At 41.0% G+C, this 26283-nt stretch overlaps 1 protein-coding gene across 1 annotated transcript in view; it reads left to right on the top strand.

Annotated features, from left to right (window-relative positions):
• Positions 1–4986, top strand: part of LGSN (lengsin, lens protein with glutamine synthetase domain) — a 44195-nt gene extending 39209 nt beyond the window's left edge. Inside the window, exons 3-4 of the mRNA XM_019538154.1 lie at positions 2028–2206; positions 3787–4986. Coding sequence (XP_019393699.1) covers positions 2028–2206; positions 3787–4986 — 1379 coding nt within the window. The remainder of the gene's footprint in view (positions 1–2027; positions 2207–3786) is intronic.
• The last annotated feature ends 21297 nt before the right edge of the window (positions 4987–26283 follow it).

The raw sequence follows: 26283 nt of genomic DNA, 5'->3' as shown, positions 1-26283 counted from the left end.
GCTAGGATCTGGAACCAACTTCCAAGAGAAGTGGTGCTGGCTCCTACCCTGGGGGTCTTTAAGAGGAGGCTAGATGTACACCTTGCTGGGGTCGTTTGACCCTAATACTCTTTCCTGCCATGGTAGGGGGTCGGACTTGATGATCTGCTCAGGTCCCTTCCAACCCTAGAAACTATGAAATTATAACTATGAAAACAGGTGAAATACCAAGAAATCATCAGTGGGAAGAAGTATATTGTTTTCGTCATTTTCCCTCCATTACTTATTTTTTATTTTTCTTCAGCCACCTACATTCTTTCTCCTATACCCACTGCACCCCAAGAGAAACATTTATCTCCTTTCTCTTAATTTTAACCACACTATGCCCTCAAAATTTCTGTGACCTTTTACTTGCTGCTTTTCCATCAGAAACTGATAAAAGTTGATTGAAAGGTTTTCAGAAGCTTACAGCAATCTGCGGTGGTGAAAGTGTTTGCTGTTCTTGCTATCTCAGGCAATGTGGGGAAGTTGGGGTGGATGTTAAAAGTCAGATGTTTTTCTAATGTTATCAAGACCTTATGCCTCAGTTTCTTTTCTCAGTTAGACTAAAATACATGCAGTATGAACATTAATATTGAGAGTAGAACTAGAAGTCAGGAGACAAGGTTCAGGAAATCTGTGAGAGTGAGCTACCAGCCCAGATTTTTCACTCCATTACAGCAGTTTTATATAGTCAAGAACAAAAGCCAAGAACAGGCAGGAAGGCAGCAACTGCCGTCAGGAGTGTTTGACCTTACAGAATCATAGAAACATCGAATCACAGCAAAGTAGGGCTGAAAGGGACTTCAGGGGCATGTTTCCATGAGTGGGAATGTGCATTTCCCCGGGGACAAATAGCAGCAGCACACAGTTGTGCTGCTGCTACTTGTCTCTGGGGAATGTCCCTGCATGTGTGCTTTGGTGCATGGCAAGTTGCCCCTCATGGGGTAGGGGAGGCTGGGACCAGCACCTGGGCTGGTCCCAGTAGCCTGACCTGGAGTCCTGGGGGCCTCCCAGGGCTGCAGCGGCAGTAATAAAGGTGCATGGAGCCTGACTAGCAGCTGGAGAGCAGCTCTGGCTGGCCAGGCTCAGGTTTAAGGTGGCACATATTGCAGCCACATGTACTGCCCTGGTTTTTTGTGGTATATTTTTTTTGACACTAGGAGCTCCCAGTGTAAAAAACCCCCACCACGCTGCAAATTAGCAGTACAGCAAACATGTGCAGTGTGTGGTGCCACAAATGGGTTTGTGGTGCCACAAACCATACTTGTGCGCTCATCTGGATGGGCCCCAGGAGGCCATTTCAGTCTAAGCCTCTGCTCAGTAGGGATACATTGTTTCTATTTAAGCCATCTTAGACAAGCTTTTTGTCTAACTGTTATTAGAAATTTATGAATAACACTTCCATAAGAGGCTCAAAACATCAGTCACCCTAACTTGCAATGGGTAAAGCAGGAGGAAAACACCACTGTCAATGTCCTGCCACTGCAAGGAAAGGAAATAGCTAAGTAAAGTATCCTTTGGTTTTGTATGTTTAAATAGGGGACTTGCTGCTCTTCCCAACCAATCAGATGGCATATAGATGTAGGCTGACATACAATCAGGCTAGAAGGAGGTTACTGCTCATGTTCCTAATGGCCCTTTGTGTCCTCGAAAATCCCCTCATCTAAGTTAACAGGGTTCTCTCTGGGAAATCATCTTCTCTGTTATACTACCTTCATATTTATTACATACACCAATTATCTAAGTAATTTTGTAAAATACTTATGGGAAATTATTATGGGTGTAGTGGCCCTCAAGGACAAAAATGGCCTAACCATTTACAAAAATATTTGCAAATTAGTTCCAAATCTTCCCACTATTTTTCCAGTAACAAAGTCATATTAAAACTTTCTGGTAAGGGGTTAGTATTTATTCAATTTTGTCACTATTGCACTTTTTAGTACAATAGATGGTTGTGAGAGTACTCAGAGGTTTGTCTGACGTGAAGCATCCTGTTCATTTTAAAGAGCCTAGCAGAGACCCTGATATAAGCAGCCCTGGAAACCAAACTCCTCTTCACCTAGTCTCTCAGCTTGAACATATTAAACAACAGATGGCCAGAGACAGCATACAATTCATCAGATTTGAGGCGACAGATCTTCATGGGGTGTCAAGATCCAAGAGTATTCCTTCTCGATTTTTTCACGTAAGTTTTTATGCTTCTAGTTGCACTTTGGAATTTCATGGTCCAGCTTTTATTGCTAATATATGTTTCTTCATAATGCAGGCAGCAATTTAAGCTTACAAAAAATCATATGTTTCTCCACTCATTAAATGTTCCCCAGAGATTTGGGCTTCTCTCATCACCCCAAATCATTCATTCCTCTGCCCTGAAGAAAAACAAATCTAATTAAATAAGGTCGGCAATTTCAGTTCTCTCTTTTCCCAGCAATCTCCTGCCACTGAATTATCTTTTTCACTTTCACTACAATTAAAAAGACTGTTTCATTTGACATCATTATATTGCAGGAGAGGACTCAAGAGTAAATGCTAGAAGAAACAAAAATGATTTGATGGAAATCACTTTGGGTGTGAAGAATTCTCTTTTTGGCAATCAAATCCAATAAGAAAGTAGCATAGAGAATAGCATGATGGCTTAATAAAAAATACCTGTTGTATTGATGATCCAGAAAAATAAGTCAAATTACAAAACAATGCATAGCTTTTGTGTGGATACCTGACCTCCTGTCCTTTTTAATATATTGCTTATGATATTTAATGTGGGTGGCTTATGCTGTATTTTTACTTTACTACCACTATGAATATTTCATGCTTTACTGAGTGATCACAAAAAAGATACTGACATGACAGGAAGCTGAGCACTTTTATTTCAGGCCTCTTTTGAAGCTTAAGCTGTTTTTTCATTATTTTGCACTTATATTTTGCTACACCTTTTATCTCTGGCATTTATATACAATCTACTCTAACAGATGTCATTTGGACATTATCAGGAATAAACTTTTTTCAGTCAATTTGTTGTGTGTGAGGTGATGGGGTAATTGCACTTTTTCAAGCATTACCTCAAATTGCAAGTGCCATTCTCAGCTTATTCAAAGTCATCTTTCTATGTTATGTAGTACCCCAAAAACAGTGCTTTGCATGAGAGTATAAATTCAAAGGTATCTTAAAAACATATTTAAAAATAAATTTCAGAGAAATAATATAGCTTTTAATGAATGGAGCAGAATAGTTGTTACCCTCAACAACTAATCAATGCTGCATTTAGAATTAGATAAACTTGCTACAGTATTTCTTGCATGGCATGGTGTTGGCAATGGATTAAAAGCATTGTATAGGGATTTTGTAGGAGATTTCTGTGAATACTGAGGTAAATCAGCTAATTAATGGAAAAGGAAAAAAATGTTTTAAGACTAGCCATAGCATGGAGCTTAAAATCATTCGCTAGTGTTGGTAATGATTATTTGGTTAAAAAATAAATCTATTTTTAATGTCCTTTCTTGTTGCCTTTATCCCTAATTCACTCAATTTGCAGATTTAAGTGATTGCTGGTCTCCACCTCAAAGATGACTGCATTTTAATGGAGTTAATACTATAAAGATTTTGTAGCGCTCTTCCTAATTTCTTGAGAGGAAAGGTCCTATGGGCAAACACTAGAATGCTTACTCAAAATTTGCATATATTTGTAAATTATTATTATTGTTACTATTATGACATATAATTCAACTGTGAGAGACTCATTTATCCATTCCTAACCCCTCTGTTTAGGAAAAAGCAACCCATGGTGTTTCCATGCCTAGAGGTTATCTTGAACTGACCCTGAATCCTAAGGACAATGAAGTGGGCTATATAAGTTCAACTAGTTTTCATCGTGACATAATCCTGAGCCCTGATTTATCAACATTTAGAGTTTTACCATGGACTGAACAAACTGCTAGAGTAATCTGCGATCCCTTTACTGTACTAGGCAAACCTGTATCAACCTCACCTAGGTACATTGCCAAACAACAGCTGAGCCAACTTCAAGACTACAGCTTTTCACTGTACTCTGCCTTCACTTATGAATTTTGTATTTATGGCATTGCTGAGGTTATAAATTCAAAGACAATATCTTTTCCTGCAGCAACTTTACTAAATAACCAGGACCAGACTTTTGTTCAGGAACTCATTGAAGGAATGTATTACATTGGTGTCAACATTGAGAGCTTTTCTTCTTCTACTGGTCCTGGGCAGATGGAAATCTCTTTTCATCCGGAGTTTGGCATTGAGGCTGCAGACAGTGCCTTTGCCTTCAGAACAGGCATTAAAGAAGTTGCAAAGAAGTACAACTACATTGCAAGCTTTTTTTCAGAGATAGGATTCTACAATTCAGGGATTCTGGCTCATAGTCTATGGGACGTCAGTGGTCAGAAGAATTACTTTTCAGGTAGCTTTGGAACTCGGGAGCTCAGTGATATTGGAAAGTATTGGCTTGCAGGACTCTTGTTGCATTCAGCAGCTCTCAGCTGCTTGATGGCTCCTGCTGTCAGCTGCCGTAAGCGTTATTCTAAATATAGTAAGGATTCAAAAGAGACTGTGAATGCAAAATGGGCATACAATGACAACAGCGGTTCCTTTAACATCAAATGTCATGGTGGAAAAGGCATTCAGATAGAAAACAAGCTAGGTTCAGCTACGGCAAACCCCTACCTTGTACTTGCTGCAACTATTGCTGCAGGCCTGGATGGAATAAAAAGAAAACTTAGCATCCAAGATGTGTCAGAAGAGAAACAGAATACTTCTCATTTGAAAGCTTTGGCAATCCCTCTGAAACTAGAAGATGCTCTTGCTGCCCTTGAGGAAGATTTATGCATTAGGGAGGCACTGGGTGATACCTTTATCCGATATTTTGTCACCATGAAACGTTACGAGTTGGAAACTGAAGAAATAGATGCTGAAAGGAAAAAATATTTAGAATATTTTATTTAAAATGAAACAAAACTTCCTCTCTCAACTGATGGAAAGAATTAAACTTGTAGTAGCACTGTGCAAATACCTAAAGATATATAGAAAAAATACTTGGAAATTAGTAAATATTTATAAATAATTCAAGTTGTTTTCTTTTCTCTTCTCTTATCTAGTAGGTGGTGATTGTACCTTGCTGTATACGTAGCAGAACGGAGCATTGGTTTTCACAGGGCATCACCAAGACCAAAACTCCAGGGTAGTAGTAACACATATACATGCCTTGAATTTCTTGGGTGATCCTCTCCTCCTTTCCTTCAAAAGCATTGTATTTGACAGTTCCTATTGTGCAGTATAAGTATCTCTTTATTGGCAGGTTTACCAATTACATTGATTTGCTATACATTTTTGTTGTCCCCCCTTTAGTATAGCTCCTGCTGGCTGTATACTAATTCAACATGTAGTCAGGCTATTGTTTTGGGTCCCCATCCAATGGTTGCATCTGCTTTTAAGTATCCTTTGTCTAAGGTGGGGTGCCTCAGCCCTTGAAGAAACACTAACCTTTGCCAACTTCCCAGTACCTTATACATACCCCTTCTCAGAACTCTACTTCAGTGCTCTGCATTCATGTGTTAACTCTTCCAGAGCATTAAACAGGTATAGCATGTTGTGCACATAGACTTTGCGTAAGAGTCTTAGGTTACGCCATATTTATCTGAATCCAAGATAAATTTGAATTTAGAGATGACCTCCCAGCAATTAAATGCTATACATGGAAAATGATAAATTTGTTATAATTATTCATGTATAGAATCTAATTATTGGAGGATCATCTAAAATTTACACCCCTCCCCCCAAAACTGCTGCAGCAGGGAAAGTAGTGACAGGGGCCAAGCAGCACAGAAAGCAGCAGTGTGGGGTGCAGGTAGCCTGCCTCCTGTCTCCTGGCTCCCTCAACTACCACCCTGCCACTTTCCCCCCTCACCTCCAGCCCTTCCCCCCACCACCCACTTACTCTATGTGAGAGCTCTGGCTCTGCCTCTAGCTCCAGTCTGGGGTGTGGAGCACACAGTGGCCCTGAGACTGGCCAGGCAACACCAGAGGTGGCAGATCCAGCTGTAGCCCTGGCCCTGGCCCTGGCCCTGAGTTAGAGCCGGGGCTGGGGCTATAGCTGCAGCTGTTGTTGCAAAGTCTCTCCTGCACTCCCCTACCCTTTATGTCGGATGTGTAAAAAGACTTTATCTTGAATTTGAGTAAATTAGGCATATGAGAAATTATCTTTTAAATCTGAGAAATATAAAAATCAAGTAAAAAATGAAAAGCTGTACATGTATTTCTTTGCCTCTTTTCCCTCACTATTCCAGAACATTTTGGCAGTATGGAGCTTCTCTCTCTCTCTTTCCTCCTTCCTCCCTGCCCTTCCCAGCTACAAGTCAGCTTGTTTTGGCATTAGCTTATCAGTAAGCAGAATTCCCATTTCTCATACTGGACTATGTAAACTACTCCTCTTTTTTTTGCTTCTTATCCTACCATGTCTTGTGGGGTCTGAGAGCTATATATCCCCACTAATACTAATACCTGATTTGTTTGTTCTGCTTCTGGTAGTTTTCCACTCTCAAATTCACCAGCGTTCTGCAGAAAACATCTATCAAAGTTGTTTCTCCATTCAGGCAAGCTCCTTAACCACCTTTGTTCAGTGACAGCATGCTTATTAAGGTTAACAATTCTCCATTGCTCCTGGTCTGGCAGAGATGTGATACAGTCTATCAATAAATGACAGATTCCATGCTCGGACAGCAATTTCATAGCAACAAGTTCATAACACCACCATAATTCATATATTTCACATAGATTCCTCAAAACATTACTATGCACCTGCCAAATTTGGGGCAGCTCCCTCTTGATTTTGTGGTCCAGCACAGTGTCAAACACCATTTCATGGTAAAGCATGGTGGACCCTCACACACTTCTGATTGGCCGAGGGGCCCTGGAAGTCCTGCCCCTCACCAGAGACTGACAGATGGTCCTAATGTTAATGTGGCAATTAATGGCTTCCGCAGGCCTGGTCAGAGGGTTAAACCCATGGAAGCCATTAACTGTTGTTTTATTAAGCAGCCTAAGATGCAGTTAGTGGTATCTGTGGGCTTGATCAAGCCTGTGGAAGCCATTAACCCCATCCTAGACTGCTTGCTAAAGTGTCAGTTAATGGCTTCCATGGGCTTAATTCTTTGATCAAGTGCAGGGAGGCCATTAATTGTTGTGTTAACAAACAGTCTAGGATGCAGTTGGCTTCTGCAGGCTTAATCAAGCCCATGGAAGCCATCAACTGCATCCTAGATTGTTAAATAACACGTCAACTGATGGCTTCCATGGGCTTGATCACAGGATAATGCCTGTGGAAACCATCAGTTGATGCTTTAACAAGCAGTTTAGGATGGAGTTAATGGCTTCCATGGGCTTGACCACACGGTAGGAGGGGAGGCAGCTCCTTGCCACAGCAGGCGGGCCGGCAGGCAGTACTGGGCTAAACATTTGCAATGCAATGCAATGGAATAAAAAGTCAAAAAAAAAAAAAACCAGAACATGGTGGTTGGGCTTCTTTGCTCATGGGCTGGCCAACTGGTTCCTGGACTGAGCCTACATTAGGGGCTTAGCCTCCAATTTGCTCCCTCTTCTCCATCCTTCCTTCTCCCTGTGCCTCGGGGCTCCAGGGCTTCCCACTGTTTTCTGCTTTACTACTCCCTTTTTTTTTCTTTTCTCCCCACTCACTCACTGATTTTGTGCCTTTTTGTGGTCCCTGCACTTTTTCAGAGATTGACCAAATTTGCAGTTTCCTTGAAAACTGTAAATTTGCAAATTTGGTAAGTCCCTAATTACATAACACATGTAGAATGTGACAGAGTTTTCGTACTGCCATACACCAAAGATACTGCTGGAGGAATGATTTACTGCTGGAGGAATGATTTTGGTTTCTTGTAATGAGCTCTGGTTGTTCAGCACCAGTAGGATGCCACACAATTATATCACATTAACCTACTATGTTTTTCACTACTGTATTTACTCGAATAGAAGATGGCCCTGTTTATAAAACAACCCCCCCAGTAATTAGATTCTATATATGGAAATTAATAAATTTATTATAATTTTCCAGGTATAGAAATTAATTTTTGGAGGTTTGCCTTGAATTTGTCTCCGTCCCACTCCTATAGCAGGGAAAACAAATCTGGAGGGCCAGGTAGCCCTTTTGCTCTCTGCTTCTGCCCCAAACTTTCCCCTGGCAGGATCTTCCACCCTCTTTACTGTCAGACTGCTTTCCCTGAGCACATGGACATGAGAAGCAAATTTGAAAACAATAACCTTGAAATTAAATGTGGATATAGACATTGTCATATAGTATCTGTGCACTTAGTTTATCCAGAATTGATGTATATTACCTTTTTTTGGAAACTGCTACAAGTTTTAGCACAGATACTCCATAAACACACAGCTGAGCAGCATTTTGACACCTACTTATATGTAATACAAATTATGCATGATATTAATCCAAAGACAAAGGCAATTTATATGCAGATGAGACACAGGGCAGCCAGGTCCAGCTTCACCTCAGGGAGGGTAAGGCCACGCTAATCATATGCCCCAGCTGAGGGAGGAGGGTGACAAAGGGATTCTGGGTGAATCATATACAGTGTCACCAGAGTCAGTGGTGTGGGGGACTGCACTTAATGGGCACGACCGTATGTCTTATTTAGATGGGCTACACTAACCTATTCTTGCAATCGGTTCCCACAAGTATGTTTGCCCAATGTGGCCCATGTGTTTTACAGTCATGCTCAGTATTGGCTCAGTATTTAATCAGCTTCAAGACTGGTTTCCATTACTGAGCACATACTGCTTTTGGCAATGATAAAAAATGTATTTAGTGAGATTTTGTAGTATGAGAATATAAGATGTGGGGCTTTTTCCCCCTCATGCCACTTGGGGAAAAAACTCATCTTGTATTTGAATGAATACAGTAATTTTGTTTTTATGGTTGTTATGTAGTTGGTCATTGTATTGGATTCACAGTTACATTTATTTACAATACATTGTGCTTGTTGGCCACATTTAAAATTTCCAAGAGACAGGCTATAATGAATATAACTTTATATAGCTTCCCTGCCACAATATTAAACACACGCGCGCGCGCACACACACACACACACACACAAACACAATAAGTTGAAGCTCATTACTTTTACCACTGAATTCCCAACTTGTAGTGGAAGTCAGTTAATGGAAAATATTATTTACAAACCTGAAGTAGCTGTTATAGCACATGTTATCTAATATCTGTACACTAAGGATTTTCTAAGAGGAATACAATAGCATAAGCTATTATGGAGGAGAGGGGTGGAGAAGAGAAGCTCTACATATGAAATGATTCAACATGATTCAATGTGTTTAGTTTATTATGCTTTTTTCCCCTTGTTTGGAAACACAAGGTTCAGAAATACAGGCTGAAGCCAAAGAGTGAGACAGATATGAAATACTGAATACTTCAGAAATGTAATGAGATGTGTTTATATATGAGAAATAAGGCACAACCTTTGCTAATCTTAAACTATTTAAGAACACAGAAGATACCTTTTCCCTAAATGGAGTTAACTTCTTATGAACAGGGCATCAGCAAATTTTTACAAAGGCAATAGTACTAGTTGTACCTGCTTCATGCTGTTACCTGAAATTAATTCCTTATGGTAATCATAGAATCATAGGGTTGAAAATGGGCCCAAAGGGTCATTTGGTTTACCCCTCTGAACTAACGTAGTATTTTCTGCTCCTAAACCACCCCAAACAAATATCTATTGATCCCCTTCTTGAGATCATTCAGTGAAAGATAATTTCAGTTTCCCTAGGCAATCTGTTGTCTTACTGCTTTTAGGGTACATGCAGAAGTTACACTTACATCAACTTAACTAGGATTTGATTGATCTAAATGTGGAACTGTACATACATTCAAGGAGTTTAGATTGGGCAAAAAATGGCTGGCCCAATCTAATTTAGTTCATCTAAGGAGATGTATTATGTAGATCTGTCTGGACTAACTGAACATGCATATGTTTGGAGTGCAGTCCCACAATTGGGAAAGCCCAGCTGCTTGCCCCAGCCCTGGAGATGCACTTTTCCTACCCTTCTGAACCCTGACTGGGTCATTCTTAGCCCTCCAATTCCTCCACCCCAAGATGGACAACCACACACATGGATCCATACCCCTTCACATGGATCTGCCAGCCCCCCTGATCCCACCAACCCTTTCCCACACCAAGACCCACCAAACCTCTTGGAGGACCTGTTGGCCACCTGCAGATCCTGCCTACCCTTCCCCCTACCCCAACTTACTAAGATCACATTCCTGGTGTGGCTTCGTACACTGGCAAACATATACACAAGCAGGGACATGATCTACCCTTACATGACTTGAAGATGTATAATTGTAGATTGGTTGCTGGAAATGTCTGCAAGTGGTTTTACACTTAGGAAGTCTGCCCTGACATTTAATCTAAGTTTTAAGTTTACACTTAATCATTTACACCCATCTAAGTCTGAAGTTTACACCCATCTTGTGTTTACATTTAATCATTTCTGCTTTCATCTGGAAAAGCTTTCAATATACCCATAAATAGTGATGCCCAAAAGATGAGGCCTATAATTAGCTGATTTTAACCTTTTTCAGTATGGATAAAAGGCTATCAGAAGTTGGACCAGATCACAGTTAATTTGCAGGGAAGTTTGTCTCAGATGTTGCAGAGTTCTGCATAAGGAACACATAACATTGACAAAGCATTCCTTAACTCCTCCCATTTTATGTACATACTTGATTTACATCTCTGTTAAATATGTGGTATTACTGTCAGAGCTGTACTCTGGTATGATGTCATGCTGTGCCCTGTAATTAGCATTCTGCCAAGTTTGGTCACATCAGGTATTAGCATGCATCAATGTTTCCCTGAGGTTCATAAATCACAATGAACACCCCAAAGGTCTTAGACATATCAAAATGACTGCAGCTGGCAAAGAATATGGCCAAGGTATGATTCACCATAGGTTTAAATTTAACATGTGAGTAATTTGTTATGGCAGCTAAGAGTACGCATGGCTTTTTATCAGCATCAAGAGTACATGTGGAAAAAATGTTCAGTCTTCTGTTCCTTTATATAATACCAAGACTTAAATTTAGACTAGATTCACAGCTTCCAACAAACCCTAAAAAATTCCCATTAAACATAAGAAGGCATAGGAAAGAATGATGTAGATGGCAACTTCTTTCACTTTAATGAATTAGATTTGAAATTTTACTTTAGAAAGGAGCCTTCAAATATGTTTCTGAGTGGAAGAATGCATGCCCACAAATGTTCATGTTTATACCCCTCCAGCCATGCTAGGGAGTACTGCAAGGAAGTATGTGGCATGTCCATGCTGCTTTTTAGTATGTGCTTAGTACTGCTCTTTGATATGTGTTGCCCTTTGGCAGGTGCTTAGTGGCCACATCTACATTAGATGCTGCCTGTGAAGTAACCTGATATTACTGCGCAATAGTGTTGTATGGCAAAAACTGTGATGTGACACTACTGTGCAGTAGTATTAGGCTACTGCACAGTAGCATCACAGAGAAGAGTGTTTGCTGGTGCTACTATGCAGTAACTTTGGGTTACTGAACATTTATTTAGTACTTGTATAAACGAATACTAAATAAATGCACTGTAATGACTGCTCAGTAGCATCTTGTGTAGATGCCACTAGGGTCACACTCAATTTGGGGCATGTTTCTAGTGCATGCACAGAATGGTTCTAAGGGTAGGTACAGTACATTTTTCTCATGATCTGGCAGTGAGTATGTATACCTATAAAGAGCACAGTGGAACATCCCGGGATGGTCAGAAGTGGTGTAGACATGCACTTAGACATGTGCTTCTAAAATCAAGAAGGAACACAGAATTTAACTGGTTAGATTATGTAAGGCTGCTTCTGCACCAACAGAATCAGTGGGGGGGGGGGTCTGCTGCTAATTTCAGGAGCAGGTATGCATACAGCTCAGATCCTTTTCCCTGACAGTGGCTAATATTAGATGCTTCAGGTGAAACTTTCATACAAACTTTCTATAATGTCTTTAACTATACAATGCTATACCACTTTTTGTTGACTTGGCATAAGAGTATCTCATGCCCTTGCTATGGAGGTACCATAGGCCACAGAAGGGGTTGGGCTACCTAGGCCATGGCCTGACCAACTTTTTGCACATTAATTTATATAACCCACACATGCACAATTGTCATTCTGGTTAAGACTATATATCTATTTTTTTTAACTGTGTAGCTAGCTAAACTAAGATGCTAAAAGCTGGTTGGGCCATGGCCCGGGTGGCCCACACTGTTCCGCAGCCTATGGAGGTACTGACTTAACATGCATGCTACAACCCTTGTCTTGCTTCTTTTGTAATGAATGTTAAAGCTCTCACTTACACTTCATATTAGTCTTAGCATTTAAGCCACTTTGAAGCTGATTCAGCTGTTTGCCTCTCCATTTTGTGGCAGTCTTTTTTATGCGAATATAAAGGGGCACTAACAATGCTGCACATTGCATTTAAGTGCATAGCCTTAGGGCTGAAATACATTTCACCCAGACAGACACTTACCTGAAATTATTGCAAACAGTTGATGCTCAGCAAGTGCACAGTTTTGTCAGTGCTGTGAATTAGCAGCTACAAACCTGACTGGCTACATCATTTTCAAGGCATCAAATAGTCGTTGTTGTGACTACAGTTAGAAGCCTTGACATTTAACATGTGTGGAATTCATTAACACCTATTTTTTAGGGTTCTAATAGCGCTTGGGCAGCTGCTTTTCCCTATTTCTGGAGCAGTTAAAACCGAGTAGAGTAGTCAAAAGGTAAATATGTAGAAAATCTGAGGTAGTAGACTGCTGGAGTATCATTAGGTTACAATCTAGAGAGTGAGGCTGAAAGCTGCTGTGAAGTTAAGCAATCTATGCATATTACTGGTATGCAGATTATTGGAGTCTGTTAAAAATGTAAGCAATAGAGAACAAATTGGGTGTGGCTCTGGCATTGTGTTATGAAGTTACAGACAATTATGTACTTATCCAGTATGAATATCTGTGGAGTACACTGTTAGATTTTATGAGTGGATTAACTTCTATAGTTCTTATGAAGTCCAATTTCCCACCTGATGTCAGATCCAAAAGACATTGACCTCAGTGTGAGGCTGAGTAAATCTTTGCTTTTCCTAAAATGAGTTTATTCAGCTGAAAATCTAAGTTTGGTTTACATGCAGTTATTTGTGAATTTGATTAGACTTCTGTGAATAACTGGCTGAAGGAAACATTAAGTAAAAATGTCAAATGTCAAACAAACCATTTACATTTTCCAGGCCAGCTTCAGTCTTTTTGCTTGGCAGGCGGGATGGGCAGCACCCAGTTTGTCTGTAGGGAGGATCCAGTTGGTGGTCCTAATCTGGTACTTGGGACAGGTGCAATACTTTTACAGCAGGCTCACGTAGGACCTCCATACAGTTGCACAGAGGCGGATGGGGGGCAGCCCAGGCCCAACTGGGCCCCATGGGGCTTGGCCCCAACTCAAAACTGCACAGGGGAAGGGAGCATGGCCTGGCCCTGATGCAGCTGCTGCAAGGTGGGGAGGAGGCATGGCCCGGCTCCAACCCACCAGGCAGGGTATGGGGTTTGGGAATGTGTCAGTGGGGAATGTGGCCATATTAATAGCCACTGCTCCCCCACTGCCAAACTTTCTGACCCATGGGGCACCCCACAGGCCAGATACCATGATTCCACAGGCTGCATTTGGCCCACAGGCTAGAGGCTGAACTCTGCCCACCCCCAGCTCATGCCAGGCTATAGACACCATTTACAAAAAGAAAAAAGGATTCTCCTTGGATCCCATAGCCAAGTAAGTAGGACACTTGTGTAAATCTGTTGGAGATCAGCCTTCAAATTCACTGTCTGCCTGATTCAAAGTGGCATTTATATCCATGTCTCCCACCTCAGGGGACAGAAAAGGCTACCCAGTCAGCTACATAGGATTCTGAGGTGAAGTTTTTTCAATCGTTGATGCCAATTTACCAAATAATCTGGAAAAAATTAATGGCCAAACCAAAAAGTCAAGTATTCTTGTTGTCCTATGTAGTGCCAAATTGAAATGTTGAGCAACTAGTGCAAAATACATAAACAATATTATACTATATGCACGTCTTTTGAAAGCTATATGCTCCATGATTTACCTACAGTGGAAAGGTGTGTGTTATGTTACAGTTTACATCATAGGTGTAAATGCATCTACATTTACATTTATACCTTTTAAAGAGCAATTTGATGAAGCCCTTCTAATATTGGAATTAGGAATAAGCCCAAGATACATGGTTTAGATCCACATTTAAACTTCCATCATGTTTGATCATGTTCATATTTGGCTTTCTAGCTCTGCCCACTAGAAACAGGTTTCTCTCTTAACTGATGCTTTAGTCTGTGGCAGCTCCATAGCAGCTGTCACACTGGTAAGGATAGATGGGGTACAAGATTCCCAGGCCACTATTACCTCCCACCCCAGCATGTATCCGTTGTGAGTTTTTTTCCACTCAAACATTGTCCCGTTCCCTTAGCTTTTGCTTACATAGGGAAGCCCTCAATCTTTGTACAATCAATTGTCTTGAAGTGTGCCAGACTTCACATTTTTCTTTTGACAAAGAATAGCTCTAATAATTCCAACCGCAGTGTTGTCACCTGTACCTTGCCCTACCAACATTGTTCATCCTCAAGTAGAAACTAGTCCAGAAGTTATAGATTAATTCAGGCTTGTCACTCATTGGAGTCTGCAACCTCTCTTCTGTACCTGACAATGACAGCATCTGTTGTGATTTAGACAATAGGGAGCAGAATGTGCCTCCTTGTTCATTTCACATAGATCTTTAAATAGAAGATTGTAACAAATTTTATGTTCTGCCAGTCTGGCCTTGATTTGAACCAACAACCTACAGTAAAGGTGATAAGGTACTAAGGTAATTTTTAATTGCTTGGGAAGATGTAAAACTCTAGCTTTAAGTTCTTAGATTTTACAGCTCCCCAGGTAATATTCTTTCATCATCCTTTGAAGAGAACCCTGGCTTTCAGCCAGGGAAAACAATCAGAGGTCTGCATTTCTCTCCACATGCTCCAGGCAAGTTTTCTTTGTTAAATATAAGACATTTTACATGAAACCAAAATGTAATGGACAATTTTATGTGCAGCTGTGCAACTTGTAAAATCCTTCTGAAGTGAACAGGATATCAAGGGGTGGTACAGAATTGTACTATGACATGTTTTTTATCATAATTCTGTAAAATATTGTTATTGAATGCCTTGAATATAATCTCAAGATGAGAAAATACTCAGAAAATTATGGTTTTTAACTGGGAAAATGGTATTAAGAGACTGTATGAAGGGTAAAAATTTGATATACTAAAGGAAAAAATGCTAGAGAAACTGTCAAACAACACAGTGATGGATAGAGACATCTAGTAAAGACTACAATGGAAGTGTGTTGAATGAGAGTGTTATAACTGCACAAGTGATTTTGCTATTGTGTAATGAACAATAAAGGTACCTCATACCCACGTATTACATCTCCTTTTAGTTTATTTTGCGATAGAACGGCAAAAAGAAAAGGAAAGAAATGAGAAAAGACAAGGCAAGACAAAACAAAACTTTCAGTGCTCTTCACCCTTTGGATGTTGTGATGCCATACTTCTTGCTACATTCTTTCATTTGAGTTAATATAATTAAATTTGATTTATAAATAACATCTCAAAATTATGTCACTATGTACACTAGAACTGATGCAGACTTTTTACAATCTTCAGCAAGGGGGCAGCACTATACTATAAAATAGATGTTTTTATGGTACCTCAGGAATTGTTAGAGGCTTTGACTGTGTGTTGGAAAATGCCATGCTATTTAAAAAAAAAAAATTATAAAAAGAGTAACATGACAGCCCAAAGCTAATAAATATCATTGCTTTATAACCTTTGATTACTTAGGCTTGGTTTACTGTTGAGTTGGCATAATTTTTTAACTGCATGACACAAAGGCAAAGTTTATGGACTCTAAAAGTACTTCTTTAGCTATTATTAATGATATTAAAATAAAATTTTCCCAGTGTATTGAGGTCTGATGATAATCCTAGGAATGAACAAATATGTGGATACCTAGGAATTATGCCTTTATACATTCTTTCATGACTTTGCAATAGTATCACATACTTGGATTTTGAAATACTATATTTTCATGCATACAACACAATCCAGAATAATATATGCGTCTTGTTTATAAAAGGCAGAAGGAAGAAAAAAGATCTTCACTGTAGTAAGTAACTGAATATCAGCAGGTAGTGAGGTAGGCCTTCTCATTGTTCTGCTCCTGTGGGTAACATGAAGAGTTGCTCATGTGGTAAAAATATGGTAACATGAAATATGCAGTTACCGTATTTCCTTGATAATAACATGCACTCGGATTTCCAGCAGCTGTTTTTGTGGGGAAAGATGTGTGTTGTATGCCGAAAAATATGGTACGTTATAGGGCTCACAGCCAGTTGAAGACGCAGCAGCAGGATTGCTCACTTATTTGATAGCTCAGATATGGCCTATGCTTCATTCTATATGTTGTCTTCAGAGATGGCTGATTGACTTCAAGTTAAGAGTGCTGTTGTGTTTAAAACCACCTCCCTAGTATTTACACACACAGACCTTTAGGGCTATCACCATTACGTTCACATCAGTAAAAAAATCTCACTTTTGTGAAGGGTTCTAAGCTTAGAAGCTGCTGTATCTATGACTTTCCTCTGCACTTTCAAGGACTGCATTAAAAACTCTTGTCCCTTCCCAATGGTAAGTATTGCTGTGCACGTGTGTGAGTTTTAAATACAAACTGCTCTTGATCCCATTTTTTTTACATTCTTTTCCAAATAATACTCTTCCTGGCTGGTAAAAAAGTCATAAAAAATTCCCCTTGTATCCAGAACAGTCAATACATCATTCAGAAAAGGATCTTTTCTTCCTCCTCCAAACAGGTAGTTGTAACAGGGGCTCAATCCACTATTAAGAGGACCAGGTGGAAGAAATAGGAAGCTATCCAAAGCTGCAGGGAAGTTTCAGGCCACTTACCTGGAGAAAACTGGTAAAAGGGAGTGGCTACAAGAGCTGGGCTTCAGGCAGTGGGTTAAAGAGCTGATCAGGCTGCTGATAATTGGGCAAATGAGTACCCTCTGCTACTGAGAGCAGGGTTTGAATTACAGGGGAGCTCAGGGGGGGCTAAGCTCCTCATGAGAGATGAGAGCTCCCGCATAAGAGATGAGAGGCCCCCCCCATGCCTCAGGTGATGGTGGCAGCTCCTTTTGGCTTCCAGCTGCCACTACCACAGGACTGCCCCCCAAGGCGCAGGATGTAATTCAAACCCTGACTGAGAGTAGGGCCAAGCAGCAGAAGTAAGGGGCCACTAGATGTAGAGGGCATCTTACCAAAAAAGCTGATTTGGCTGCAAAGCTATGCAGGGGCTACTTGATTAGGAGAAGCTGGCCACAGGGCTATGAATCTGCCTACTGAGAGGCAGGCTGCTGAAACACAAGCCTGTAGATTGATTAATGGCAAAATCCCTGTGCCTGGCTCTGAGAAGCAGGGATCAGGTGACCAGAAAGAGGTGGAGCTGGCAGGTGTAGAGACTTGGTTCTAGGGCCAGAAAATCAATCTGGCCCTGAGGGTTAAAGGGAGAATAGCTCCCTGGAGAGGATGAATAACTTGAAGCTCCAAAGACAGAAAAAAATACTGCAGGTGAGCTGGTTGGTAAGGAGCTTAGTGGCACAAGGTAGGACTGGGGGTCCAGAGCTCAGTGACATGCAGTAGGGCTAGAGGTCCAGTGGTGTGTGGGGATTTTCTCTCCATTGAATGTACCCAAATGGGTTATTTGTTTTTAAATTAAATCTTTTGATTATGAGGCATAGGCATGGTTGAAGGGGAGGAAGGAGACAATGGTGGGGGGAGCTGGGGAAGTTATGAGCTTTTCTTATTTGTATATGTACAGCCTGGAGGATCAATGTATGGCCAGGCACCTAGCAGATCAACATAGGGACAGGAGTCCTGGTGCAGAGAAAGATAAGAAGAATGAGGTAGCTGAATGTAAGAGCAATGCCTTGCTCAAGATGGGTATCAAGGCAGCCTGATGATGAACAGGGCAGAGTAAAGTAGCCAATACTTATTTTGGTACTCTGAAAAAGCCTCCCAAACTTATATTTATTGTCAAAGGTCAAGGACAGGGCAGTACCCTGAGAGATCAGAGTAGGCGGGGCAGGGTCAAGCAGCCAAAGGCAGATCTTGTCCCAAATAACAGGTCAGGCATTGAAGCTTCCCACAGTTCTAGTCAACTACCTCTTGTTTCTGAGCAAACTCATACAGAAGTAACTAAACTCATTTAAATCATGTTAATATCCTAAACTCTAAGAGGAACAAATTCTTTCTCTGGTCACACTCAACATCTACATGTGGTCACCAACAGAAATAGTAAGACAACATTCATGGTCAACTCAGTTTTTAGTAGGGGCTTAGGCAGGCAGCTCTCTACCCTGTGCAGCTGTGTAGCACCTGGGGCAGGTCTGGTTGCTGTGATGCCAATCACAGTGGCATGATCAGCTGTTTCTGCAGTCACAACTGTTTTTGTGCCCGCCCTGGCTGCCACCCCAGCCCCTCCTTCCCACCCTCCCCTTAGTTATACTAACTGGCCTTTTGCTCAAGAAGGTTCCTGAATTCCTTGCTGATTCTAAGCTGTCACTAAATGGTATTTACTAGTAACACTTTCCATCATCTGTAATTGGCTAGGCTCCATCCCAGCCTGACAAATGATATCCTTGTCCTGGTTATTAACGTGTTCATCAGTCCTCATCTGAATGAGAGGATTGGAGCATACCCAGGTTTGAAGCCTTTGGCACTTAAGGAAGTTCAGCTGGTACAGAATGTGACACTGTTCCTCCATAGTAACATGGGCTACCAGGAGCAAATCAAACCTGGCCTCTACCATCTGCATCAGCTTTCTGTGAATATTGAATTCAAGGCTTTGGACCTTATCTTCAAAGCACTCTGTGGCCTGGTTCAGTATATGTAAGAAATAGCCTCAAGCTCTAGACTGTGATCATCAGCTTCAGTCCTCTAACACAATGAAATTTTTTATCCCAAGGAAAAAGCTTACTTGTGAAAGAGAGAGCTTTCTTGGAGGCTTATCAGTGGAATGACCTGAGAACCATCACACATTTCACCACCTGGTGCTCCAAGTGAAGGGTGTACTTCTTCAGCCTCACCTCCTCTGCAGCATGTTCAACTTTATTATTTAAAGCACAACAAAACCCAACCCCTATTAAAACAAAACACTATGCTTCTAGAGACTGAACTGTATCAAACAGGTGTTAGTCACCTTTGCTTACTGCAGTATTGGAAAGTGCTTGGAAGCTATGGTGACGAAGACAATATAACACCTAGCTAGAATGCCAATCCCTTTCCTTTTCATTTTAAAACCTGCCCCTTATCTACTTCATAAATGTGCTCTAAGAGGGTTGAATGTGTTATGTTTTTATTAGATTGTACTTTTAAAATTCTATTGTGCAGGATCCCAAGCACTTTGGGCAGATCTTAAATAGGAAGTGGAAGGTTATATAAATAAGTAATAATTAATTACTTCTATACTCAGTATCATTAATTACCCACTAAGTGGTGAGAAGACTGCAATGAAGGTAAATGTCAAGATTTTAATGGCATCTCCTGTATAGTTTCCTATCTGCAAAAGCTATAATTAAGTATATAGTCCCCTGTTTCCACATGCTCAGAATTAGCTGGTAAAAATAATATTGGATGGGTTGAAATTTTTCATTGAGTGACTTTTTTTTTTTTTTTTAACAGAAAGGAGATTTTTCTGGAAACTCTCCAGTAAAATCTATTCAGCTGTTTTATAAACTCTTCTAGCATATTCAGGTATTAGCTCAGTGTCATCCATTTGAATTTAGAAGCCTAATGAAGCCCCATTCTCTGCAGTTTGTGATATCACTTTGTGCTGTAGTCCAGCCTTACAAAACTGTTCAGGGGTTGCTACTCCAGTGATCTGTAAGAGAGACGATTTAAAACTTGCATTTGCAATTGCAGGGTTAGAACTACCCTTTGCAGTAATGAGAGAAGCAAGAATTATAGCATATGAGTCTCTGAATAACAGTCACTTTTTTGGTTCCTAGCTGCCTGAGCTTCAAACTTGTTGCATGAGGCAAAAGAGATGCTTACCAACACCTATTTGCTTGCAAATCATAAAAAACAAACAAACTGATCTTGGACAGCCACATATGCTCTGAGGTAGAGGCACACACAAAAAAAGAATGTGAATACGCTTGAAAGAATGGAGGGCCTGTGTTTCAGGCAACCTAGGGAATATGATGGAACAAACACTACACTTTTTTAGCTAAACAAGTGTCAAGGCCATAGAAAGCTGAAGGATTTTATGAGGCCATCACAGGGAAGTGCTTATGCCTTAGTAATACAGTTTCTTTGAGAAAGTCATTGATCTTCCCAATAATAAGATGCCATAAGAAAAAAGATAACTAATGCAGCTTAAGTCAGATGATGTGCTCTGGATGCTTCTTTCTGTGTTCAGATATTTCATTGGTTGCAGATATTTCTTACCACATAGCAGCATCAATGGTGTGTTAAAGCCCAGCCCTGTTCTATAGTGGGACCTGCTGAGCACATCATAGTAAATAAGAGCTTCACAACAGAGCTGCACAATGAAATCCTTCGTGCTCTCTAGTAAATCAGAGTTTCACAGTAAAGTTTCACAGTCAGCTTCATGGCAGTGCAAGTGAATCAGAGTCTTACAATAAAGCTGCACCATAAGCTTCTGTATATTGTACAGTAAATCAATAGAATTTTACAATAGAATTACACGCTAAGCTTCTCTGTACTATACTTTAATTCAATGGAGATTCACAATAAGGTTCACCTTTAAACTCCCATGTATTGCATGATAAATCACTGAGTTTTAGTCAGGTCTATCAAGCACCTTACTTTATTTGGACTATTATTATTATTATTATTTCTGTAATGATTTGAGGGCATCTGTCAGATAAAGTTAAGGAAAATGGCATATCAAGCTATTTACTGCTTTGGGAGCACACATAGATGTGGCCACCTTGCATTTATCTAAAGTTTCACCTATAAGCTGACCTCAGTGTTGCAAAGAAAGAATTATTTTTTAAATCTATATGGAAATTTAAAGAAACCTCTTGAAAGTCATGATACATGTAGAGCTACAGTGCTATCTGGTCCATCTAGAATGTCTATCCTGCTCTGCTGAGCACTTTATGGGTATTGCCTTAACACTATAGATTTGTAGTAAGCCATGGAAAGATGTTTCTGTGAGCACTGTGGCCATAGAGGTACATGCACCTATTAAGAAAAGTTTGAAATTTCCTCATAGACATCTGCCATGTCTGGCATGCTCTTCACTGAGTAAAGACTCTAACATGTTTAAAACAATACTTGCAAATAAACCCCTCCACAATCTTTTGTTTTTCTTCTTATTCCTCCCTTTCTTCACCCTTTTTATGTATTTTTGGCACACATTAATGGTGGTGATTTTTAGCTGGAAGAATGTTTATGGAAAACAAATGCATCAAATCCTCATAAGAAAATATGGTCTGATGAGTATCTGTACTGGAAACTCTCATAAGGCCACCTTGAAAGTCATTTGGAAGGAGAAGAAGAGGTTCATGCAGATAAAAAAGAACTTTTTTCCTAGAAATAAATACGTAAGGTGAGCAGCAGGAGCCAAGGCAAAAGAAACAATGATGATAATGTGGGTCAGGAAATATGGCAGCAAGATCTTAAGCTTGATGATCCTTGGATGTTCACACACTTATTCAGTTGGGTACCTGAAGTGGGACCAGGCAGTGAGGAGGTAATTGGAATCAACAGGCCTAGGTTTCCTGTGGAACCATACTTCAAAACAGTATTCAGAGATTTGAGGCATAACATATATTGATGAGCCATCACCACCCAGAGCACAAAAGGTTTCTCTGACCCTGAAGCAAGGCCAACAATTGTATCAAATGATGTCAGCCAATAGGAGCACCTTATATTAGTAATAATTGCATAGAGACACGTGATTATTCATTTCAGTGATGGCCAGCTCCCCCACATTGCCTATGAACATATTTTTGCTGATGACTAGTTTACCTGCCATTCTAAAAAGAAAGCCCTGAGAAGGAGAATGCACAAAACGGGGACAATGAGAGATCTACAGTCATACATTTGAGGGTCAAGAAAAGCAGACCCAGTGGTACACTGAGAGACCAGTCATCCATATGCTCAGAAATTTAACCTTGCTGGAGCTTTGGCCAAAGCTGTTAAACCCAAGGGGTGCCTCTATATACATGCAGTGGGGCTGCTCTGATGTACTTTAATTGCAGTGCATCAAAGTAAACTTGACTGAGTCTGCTGGAGCATGGTAATCACTGTGCTTCAATGTCATGTGTATCGGTGTCCCCACGCTGAAAAACGGTGGCGGGTGCACTTTAACTAAAGCTTGCTCGAGCTCTTTTGCTCACCTCTGTTACTACTTTTCAGTGCAGGGATGCTGATACAGATGTATAGGTAATGCTTCAGGTGCTTTAATTAGAGCGGCTTCCAGAGCCACTCTAATTAAAGTGTCCTCCACCCCCCGGCCACTCCCAGAGCATGTTTCTAAGCATCTAAAGTCTTCAATGACATTTCACACAGATTGTCTCACCTCTGAAATACTACCTTCATCTTCCTGTCTCAGTGCTTCATTTGAAGAGTGAAAATGCTGTTTGACATTTGGATAACAACCCAGGCAAATGTATACAATTGTAATATTAATTAATCTTTGCTTCAAGGAGCTCACTTTTTTTTTCTCTTCCTGTCATTCAGAAGGAACATTGATCTTATTTTTATCTAGTGTCCACACAGTAACAAGGAAATCATATTCACTCAAAAGTTTGCGGACTTGTTAGGTGCCAGTGGCAGATTTGTATTGTGAATTATTTTTTTTTTTTTTTTTGGTACAGCTCAGTTAGAATGTTCGCTGTTCTGATGATGTGCTCTCTGCATTCATCAAATAAGTGCCTGGGTGATCTTCACTGGACAATTATTAAAGAAGCTAAATATATTATGAAGTGGTTAGTCTAATACTGTTCGCCATAGTGGAGACAGACCACAGACAGAAATCCTATATTGTGATGGCTAGAAAATGGTAGTTAAAGGTTTGCTGTTGGAAATTGGCTTGTAGGTAAAGTAGATATGCATTACAGCAATGGTCCAGGGCAATGGCAAGGGTTAATTGATTTCTAAAAAGCCTGTTTGTGACAGTTTGTTCAAGGCCTTCTGTGTCTAACATAGGCAAGTAACAAGCAGACACACAGGCTGGGAAACTGAAGACATGTACCACACTGTTCCATAACATGAGATAAGGGACTCTGCCATATTGGTCAGGTCACAGTGCCCAGCTGCAGAGTCCTTGGGATTTCTGGTTTGGAGGAAAAAAGCTGAAATTAGGATGTGTGCATGTGGTGGGTTTGTAAAACAAAGGACCATGCTGACAGGACAGAATGTGGGCAGTATGATGACCACAAGGAGACCAGTCAATGATGTCCAAAGATAAATAGTCATCAGGAGGAGGCAAAGAATACAAAAGGAGGGATTTCAGAGCAGCAAAGAGTCCTTGAGAAGGGAACCTATGGCCACTATTGGCAGAGGGCATACCACCAGCCTGTCTTGTTCACCCCACTGGGTTGAGATTGCCCTTGGTCTCCAACCTCCAGGCTGCTGATATCTGATAAAAGAGAATCTTAGTGAAGTTTGTGTACTGGCCAGATATACCTTGATTCTGTGAGTCTGGGGACTGGTAGATATAGATTGCTTGTATCATTCTTATCTGCTATAACTGTGTATCAATACAATTTGCCTATTATTGAACAGAGAGGTCAGGGTTGGTCTGAGAGTTTGGATCCACCCAGAACAAGGTATCTGGGTCATAAATCCAGTGCCAACAGATAGCAGCTCACTGTTTGGTCCGACATGTCAGACCAAATCTAGAATCCTGCATCATCACCATTTGCTTCTCCTGGTGACAGGAAAGTAGGTCCTTCAAGTGGAACTCCAAGAACGCAGTTCAGTATACAAGAAGCTGAAATGATCATAGAATGTTTGGCCTGTACATGTATAATTGATTTATGCATCACCTTGTAGAAACTATTTCACTACTAGGTCAAGGCAATATACAAAATAAAATGTGTGGAATGAAAAAGCAACTGCCCACTGACTGCCTTACATTTTGCCTGTTGTCTGAAGCTAAATATAAACATTGCTGTTATGTGAATTTAAGAAGCAACAGTGTATCTAGAGTTCACTGGACTATTTTTTATTATGCCTATTGCTAAGGCTAGGAATATGTGTATTAATAAACTTTTAACCAGAGGTTTGACCACCAGTTCCTGATATTTAAATCCAAGTGTACTTTACTACCTTCATATTTCTCAAAGACATCCTGTGCTGCAGGTTTCAGTAATTGTCTTAGTATAAGGCAGCACTGTGCATCATGAGAGAGAGGACTTGGCCTAGGAACAGAGCCACTGTGGGGAGTCCTTGTGAAGGCCATAGAACTATAACACTCTGCAACATTACTGTAGCTCAGGAGAAGGGAAGAGTCCAAAAAATATTTCACCTAAGGAAAATCATAATGATCAGGTTTGATTTTTAAAAAAAAAAAAAAAGATCATTTCAATATACTGGGCTAGGTTGGGTACTGCAAGCACTCTAACTGCAGCAGCCTTGCTTAATATCTTGCTGAGAAGTGTAACTTTATTTAGCTGAAAGCAATTTGGCTTCACCAAAGTTTGATTCAGCGAAGAAACAGAGGATATTAGTTCATGTTGAATGCCATTCTGCTGGTTGCCAGACTTTCTCTAGTATCTGAACTAGCAAATGACAAACATCTCAAGGTACTCATGGGGGACAAACTTGTCTTGGTTTATACAGCCCCCAACCTCAAACAATGTCTTTCTAGTAGCGGACATACTAACACCTACTCTCAACAAGGCGCATGAGCTAGTTCTACACCCACATGTCAGCCATGTTGCCTCATCAAGATCTCGGGAAAGACCACTCATTTTTCTAGACAAAAGAACATGTATTTTAACATCCAAAGTTCATTCACCTGTTCCTCTCTCAGTGTAAACAGCTGATGGCATATGTGACAGTGCCCCTCTGCTGCCTACAATGGACAGATGAGGCAATCCCTGTGAGTGAAAACGTACAAACACTAGTTTGAAATCTATTTCAATAACACACACAAACGTGTGGCAGAACATATTAATCTCCCTGGATATTCCATTGCTTATCTCAGTAATAAAACTTTAAAAAACAACGTGAATGTGAAAATGTAGATCAATAAATCATCTGTGGACTGGACTGAATTGTCTGGTCTAAACCAGGGGTGAGCAAAATAGGGCCAGATCTAGCTTGCCAACTGATCTGGTCCACAGGTGGCCAGGCATCCATCACTTGATTATATCAGGCCTGCAGCTGCTCCCACAGTGCTCTGAATGGGGCTAAGCCCTGCCCCATCCCACCTGTTGTAGCGCATGCTTCACTCATGTCTGGACACATTGGACAGTTTTGGCTTAGACCAGCACACACAGCTTCCCAGTGGGGCTGCAGCTCCAGCTCATCCCCTGCCTTTCCACCCTCCCCACCATGGGCTAATCTTCCTCTTCCTTTTGCCTTTGCTGAACTGCTCCAGGAAGCAGGTAAGGTGAGGAAGTTGTGACAGGCAGGGGGGAAACTGCAGCTGGGTGACTCCTGCCCCAGCATATGGGGCTCCAGCTCCCTGCCATCTTCCACCCATTCCACCTGCCCGGCATGATGAACCCACTTGCAGGGGGCTGAGTGAGTAAAAGGGAGCGAGTCCTGCCAAGAAACTTTGTGCACTGGCTGGGGCTGGGGCTGGGGCTGGGGCAGGGACCATTGGTGGGTATGAGCAGGAGTAGGCAGGGCTTGGCCCCATGCAGAATGATGCAGGGGCATCTGTGGGCCAGATGTGAAGGGGGGTGGACCACATCTGCACCTGCACTGCCTGAGCTTGGCTGCACGAACCCCCTGACCCCATCCCTCCCCACCCCCAGCTGGCTCCTGGGACCTAGTGATCAGGCACCCCCACCACATATGTACACCCACCCCACCAC

This window comes from Crocodylus porosus, unplaced genomic scaffold, assembly GCF_001723895.1.
Source record: "Crocodylus porosus isolate Cpor-Errol unplaced genomic scaffold, CroPor_comp1, whole genome shotgun sequence".
NCBI lineage: Eukaryota > Metazoa > Chordata > Crocodylia > Crocodylidae > Crocodylus > Crocodylus porosus.
Note: the sequence above shows the minus strand (reverse complement) of the source record. Positions and strands in the feature narration are given on the sequence as shown.